The 6,434-nt window shown below is 33.3% G+C and overlaps 1 protein-coding gene across 2 annotated transcripts; it reads left to right on the top strand.

Annotated features, from left to right (window-relative positions):
- Positions 1-2,454: 2,454 nt before the first annotated feature.
- LOC132606833 (uncharacterized) lies at positions 2,455-5,981 on the top strand. Of its 2 annotated transcripts, none has more exons than XM_060320477.1 (4): positions 2,455-2,942; positions 3,137-3,406; positions 3,974-4,298; positions 5,310-5,981. In XM_060320477.1, the coding sequence occupies exons 1-4, from the start codon at positions 2,682-2,684 to the stop codon at positions 5,570-5,572; spliced, it is 1,119 nt and encodes a 372-aa protein (XP_060176460.1). In that variant the 5' UTR covers positions 2,455-2,681; the 3' UTR covers positions 5,573-5,981. The 2 variants fall into 2 exon arrangements, with proteins under 2 accessions (XP_060176460.1, XP_060176462.1); XM_060320479.1 differs by having other exon boundaries at positions 2,456-2,942; positions 5,313-5,981.
- Positions 5,982-6,434: the final 453 nt, after the last annotated feature.

The raw sequence follows: 6,434 nt of genomic DNA, 5'->3' as shown, positions 1-6,434 counted from the left end.
TAAATTTTGTGTGAGAAATTGAACAGTACAAATATGATACTTTCTCTTGTCCCATCTTATTACTCAGTGATTTATATAACTTCCGATTATGATTTTAAAATATGTATGATCTATAGTGCATTTCATACATACTCAATATGTAGAATTAATTAAAAAAAGTTAATGAATCCATGTCTAAATGCACCGAGAAACTAGATGATACATTGATATTCATCATTGGAAAAAAAAAAAATTGATCGTAGTGATTGGACTCTTTATTTTATTTTTTTCTAGAAGAAAAGTAAAGATCTTGTTTTAGAAAGGACTAGAGAGTCGTTTCAAACGCAAGTTGATAGTCGTTTTCTACATCTCCGTGTACGATCTCTAGCATTTGATGCCTACTTGTAGTCTGTAGGAGCAATAATTGTACTACATATGTTTTTGTTTAAGAAATTGGTATTTAAACTTAGATACTGAATAGTTAAAGATTACATAGTACTATCTGGTAACATTTGAATATATATATATATATATATATATATATATATATTATTTAGCAAATTTGATTGTAAATCAGAATATTGGCAAGTACGAATGCATGAAGAAAGTATAGAATCTCCCTATTATGTAAATTATTTTGTGATTATTATGTTTAAGTAATTATTTTCTTATCATCATGAATCTGTTATTCTTAATATATGGTTATTCTCTTAACTTCTTAAAAACTTCGATGGATTAACCTGTAAATTCCTAGGTTTTAAAGAGGCCGTTTTAATGTCCAAATAATAAAGGACGATGTTGGCCGTGGTTATCGGGGTGTGGTTAAAGAAGACTGTTATTAAGCACAAATGTTAAGAGAAAGAGATGAACGACCTAACAAGATTCGTGACAATATAAAAAAAAATTACTGTTCATAAAAACTAATTGGGAGATAGATAAAAAATTAATAAATATAACTACATGATAAGAAGAGAAATATAGGAGTGAGAAAGTACCGAGTAAGGATTGTTAAAAATTTATTTGAAAACAACATTAATTTTCTGCTTTGTCCCTTGAACTTTTTGAAAGAACTTATTGAAAAATTTAACTTATTGAAAAATTTGGTACCCCTATAAGTTATGTATATATATAATTGTTCTTTATTTCAAAATTCTTGTAATTTTATAAGTGGAAATAATCCAGATGATGCAAAAGACAAAATAATTAATTTCTTCAACTAATATGGACAATCTAACCAACAATAGGTGTGAACTAAAATAAACTATACATGTATGTTTAATACTTTTTTCCATTGTTATACACATTGAGCTAAAGTTCATAAATGTAAAATGTAATACGTTACACCTACTATCAACGGATGGATCATTAATCTTTGTACTAGTTGTAACTTACATGATGCTTTTTGTAAACAATGTTTTAAACAATTTTACATTGTTCATGTGTATAATCCTCATTAATCATTATACACAAATATTGAGCTTTATTTCAAATTTCTCATATCTCATAAGTGGAAAATTGTCCAGAATAACACAAAAGACAAATAGGAGTAATTAAATTCTTCAACTAATATGGACAATCTAACCAACAATATGTGTGAACTAAAATAAACCATACATATATGTTTAATACTTTTTTCCATTTTTATAACTCACATGATGCTCTTTGTATACAATGTTTTTACTGTATGCAATACTCATTAATCATTGTACACAATTATATCAGCTGATAATAATTCAATTCATTTTATTCATAATTTAAAGGGTAATTGAATTATTCATACTTTGAAGGTTGATTGTAACACTCTTTTATCAAATAAACTTTTTAACTATTGTAATATTTAATTTTTTCCCTCATAACTAAATCAAATAATATTGTAACCTATGTTCCCTTCCATCTATAACTAAGATTTCGAATTTGAACTCCAAGCAATGAAATCGTTTTGGTAACAAATATTTTATCACTCAAAATGACTTTCATAATGAAAGTATGTAGAAATCTTGACATGTTTATTTTCTCCTTTAATAAGCTTGGGACGAGCTATGACCTTTTACGGGAGATAAAGGATCAACTTAAACTTTTGGCACAAATACAAATTAGTCAGACTTTAAGATAAATACTTCCTCCGTCTCAAATTATTTATTGTATTTATCTTTTACATGCATGTGTTTTAAGAAAACATTAATTAGGATAATTTTTTAACTGCTTTAACCTAATTTAGGTATTTTGATTTAATCTATTTTCATTAAAAATTTACTGTATTTAATATTTATGTATCATCTCTTCATAATTGAGATGTTAACCCCACTGATAATTCTAGCGTGAAATTAAAAACAATAATAATAATATTGTCCTATTCAATACATACACATACATTATCACAAAAAATGCGATAGGGTGCATTTAATAGTCTCGAATTTGCTAGTTGGCACTTAATACTGACACAGTAAGTGGATATAAAAATGGCTACTCCAAACACCTTTGTTCCAACCCCACCATATCCCCATTTTCTCTCTCTTGCACTTCATTATATAAACCTGCTGCCTCCCATAGTTCATTACAATCTCTTTACTTCACTGTTTCTCTCAAGGGGTAGTGTCTTGTGTCTATAATTATTATACCTTAAAGAAGCAGCAACCTTAAAAGCTCTTTAATAAACCCCATCCAACTTCTGTGATTCTTTACTCTTTCATTTAATTGTTGATATGGAGAATAAGTTGGATGATTATGAATTTTGGCTTCCTTCACAGTTTCTTACTGATGATGACCTTCTCATAGACTTCAAGAGAAACAAGTACCTTGGACCCGGGTTTAACCCGTTTGGACCTCACTCGGATCTGAGTTCACCCGTTGAGTCTGTGATCGGGTCAGTTGATACAGAGAGTGATGAAGAAGAGTGGTTAACTCACAAAATGGCTAACTCTACACTTCATCAGGACTCTGGTTTCGGCTACGGAAACACAAAGGTATCTTTTGATTCTTTTTCCTGTTTTTGATTGATTTGTTTACCCCTACTTAGTAGCTTCCACCTTTTTGCTTTCTCGGTGACCCGAATTCACAACCTTAAAACTGAAGGTGGAGGGTGTTTTCCACCTGAACAACCCCTCTTGTCTGTTTTTGTTTGATTAAGGTTTGTTTCTTTTTGTTGTTGTTTTTGTAGGGTTGGAGTTTGTCAGGTTCGCCACAATCGACGTTATGCGGGTGCAAGCAGGGTTCAAGCCATGGAAGCCCAAACTGTCCTTCACAAGCCTCTTCCCCGCCGCCGGTGAACGGAAGCAATGGGGCTTTAGATCAGCTTTATGCGGCTGACGGACTTTATCAGGCCAAAACCAGTAGAGGCTCTGTAGCTACACAAAACTCTAAGCCAAGTCTTGGGTCATTGAACTTAAATCAGCCCTCGCTCTCTTACCAGCAGTTGCAAGTAGCTCAAGTAAGCTTTAATATTATGTAATTACTACTCTCTTGTCCAAACTAATTGATGTTTTAGAACCTGTTTGGATGGACTTAAAAAAAGTAGCTTATAAGCGGGAAAGATTAAGTTGGGGTAGACTAATTTTTTTTTTTTGTTTATAAGCTGTTTTAGATAAGCTAAGCTAAACGAGCTCAATTAATTTTTTGGGCTTATTTTAAGCATAAAATTGCTTTAAAAAAGTTGAAAGCAACTTATAGGCAACTTATAAGCCAATCCAAACGGGCTCTTAGGCTCTAAATAAAACCAATAAAGTATTTAGTTCTCTTTTTGACTCATTCTCATATTCATCTAAAAATAAATGAAAATTATAATTAATGGTAGTTTAGTCAATTCTTCTTAATTGTTAGGAGTTAGTAAATTTCTTAATCCTTGTGTCTTAGGCTTAAAACCTCAATTATTTTGGACTAGAGGAGCAGTAGTATTATAAGTGACAGTGTAGCTATGCTGCTATAGTCCACTGATTTTGTCCCTTTGGTTTAATTTTTCTTCCATTTAACTTATGTGTTTGCTTATTTATGAATGTAGTTTCAGCGATTGAAACAACAACAGATGTTGAAGCAAGGACAAGTAGTGTTCGGGTCGGGTAAAGGTGGATTTGAGCAGTATCCGGTGAACCAGAACCACCAGCAATTGGTTCACAGCAGAGGCCAAAGTGGAGCTGCTAGGCAGATGAATTCTTCAGTTTCTGGTTGGTCTAAGTTGCAACAGTCTCAGTCTCAGCAACAACCTGGCTTGGGCATGCGCGCTGTTTTTCTGGGTAATCCAGGTCCTAAAAGGGAGTGTGCTGGAACTGGTGTTTTCTTGCCCAGAAGAATTGGGACAACACAAACTGAAACAAGAAAGAAACCAGGTACCTTTTTTGCCCCCCCCCCCCCCCCCCCCGTTATGGTGTTAGTCATAAGTAGATATTAACAACTAAATTATGTCACTGATTAATGAAGTGGTTATGTGTGTTACCACTTGGTTTGACTCTATGGGGTCGTTTGGTACGCGGGATAAGATGGGCTATCTCAGAATTAAGTCTGCGATAAAAATTTATATTGTGTTTGATTGATGGTATAAATTTATCACCGTCAATCAAATATAGTATAACTTTAATCCATACTTAATCTTGAAATCCCATCAAACTTGAGATTATTTTGTAGATAAATTAGTCGAAGGATTATAAACCTGGAATAATCCGGGGCTATAATCCTGGAAAATTTAGTCGGTGAACCAAACAACCCCTGTGGATGTAGACTTACGTTTACTTAATGGAGAAGATTTGGTCTTAATTATTTTTATAATTAATGTTTGTTGATGGTCTAATGGCGCTGATAGTGGAAGATGACCCAAGTTTTGGACTGTTCTTTAGTGTCAGCGTCTCGTCATATGGATGCTTTTCAGTTGGTCTGTGTGTGTTTTGGGTGGGTGTGAACATCAAAGAAAGATTCAAATTAGTACCCAGCTAATCAGTTTGACTCAGATTTCGTTATCCTTTTTGGTTTAGATTCTAAGGTCCCGTTTGGCCATGAAAATTATTCACTTTTTTCCGGATTTTTTTCTTCACTTTTTTCACTTTTGGGCGTTTGGCCATAAATACCAAAAACTCAAAAAACTTATTTTTTTAAAAAAAATCACTTTTTTCACCTTTTTAAACTACATTTCACCAAAAAACTACAATTTCAAAAACTATGGGCAAACACAACTCCAACTCCAACTTCAAAAATTCCAAAAAAAAAAGTGAATTTATTTTTGGTATCTATGGCCAAACGCCTACTAATTTTCTTCATTTATTCACTGATGTATACATGCCCCTGTTTCTCTGTTGGTTTTGTTCTGTTATGCTGATGTATATGCAAAATTTTTGTTTGGAAATTAGCAGGGTGTTCAACAGTTTTACTGCCAGATAGAGTGGTCCAGGCCTTGAACTTGAATTTAGAAGCTATGGATGCTCGGTCGCAGCCTCGTGTTCAAGCCAGATTTTATAATGGCGAAAGCGGCTTAACTTTGGCTAGTGGTTCGAAATATCCGAATAATATGGCAGTGGCTCAACAGAGACGTAATGTCAGGACGGAAAATACTTACTCACAGCCAGCATCAATGTCACAAGAGTTTGTTCTTCCTCAGGACTGGACTTACTAACCAATAAATGATTGTTGAAGAATGAAATAACAGAAGACTTGAAGTTTTAGAAGCAGGGCAGATTTTGTTATTAGTTCTGGATAGGGGAGATTTGGGGAAGTATAGAGTTAAGATAGTTATGATGGTTTAAGAATGTTTAGCAACAAAAGAAACAGGTCTGTATTGGGTAGTTTTAGGGCTCAAAAAAGAATAGTCCCTAGTTTGGTTTTAAATTAGAGAATTGCTAGTATGAAAGAATAAAAGTTTTCTAGTTTCAAGTGATGAAAAGGAGAAGGAAAGAAGGTTGGGTCATGTTGTGCTTAGAGCTACAACCTAATTTCCTCACTTTTGTATGGCAGGGGAAGTGATCAATAATTATACCATTATGTACTAGTTATCCCTGTCCAAATATTATCGTCTTTTGATTTGTCATGTTCCCTCTTTAATGGCTTTTTGATAAATCTGTATTTAGAGTCAAAAAGTATATGAAAAGAGAGGTAAGGTGCCTAAAGATCTTGTTCACTTATCAGCATAGCACATGCGACGCCACACTGGCATTTTGCCCATATTGTTCGTCCGTGAACAACTTTCTTTTTGTTTTTGGTGTTTGTTTGGCCAATTTAGGAGTTCCTAAAAGGATTTTTAAACGTTAGCAATTTGTCAACCAATAAACAGGGGTATTAGCGAATATTAGCACTATAAGTTTCCGTCATAGTTATCTCTTATCATCAGTCCGCACTACCACAGTTATCACCATCACCACCATCACTATTAACGTACCATTTTTAGTCATTAGTGTCGATTACCTTCACCTTGAAGGTAATTGAGGTGAAGGTAAATACACATATTAATACTATGTATAAACGATATATGGAAAGAAAGT

The sequence above is a fragment of the Lycium barbarum genome, chromosome 8 (genome assembly GCF_019175385.1).
Source record: "Lycium barbarum isolate Lr01 chromosome 8, ASM1917538v2, whole genome shotgun sequence".
Lineage (NCBI taxonomy): Eukaryota > Viridiplantae > Streptophyta > Magnoliopsida > Solanales > Solanaceae > Lycium > Lycium barbarum.
Note: the sequence above shows the minus strand (reverse complement) of the source record. Positions and strands in the feature narration are given on the sequence as shown.

Bases quoted from the DNA above. Each gene is read 5' to 3' on its own strand.
- LOC132606833 (XM_060320477.1), top strand. From the start codon at position 2,682: ATGGAGAATAAGTTGGATGATTATGAATTTTGGCTTCCTTCACAGTTT. The intron at 3,407-3,973 runs GTAAGCTTTAAT...TTATGAATGTAG, and splicing joins AGCAGTTGCAAGTAGCTCAA to TTTCAGCGATTGAAACAACA. The intron at 4,299-5,309 runs GTACCTTTTTTG...TTTGGAAATTAG, and splicing joins TGAAACAAGAAAGAAACCAG to CAGGGTGTTCAACAGTTTTA.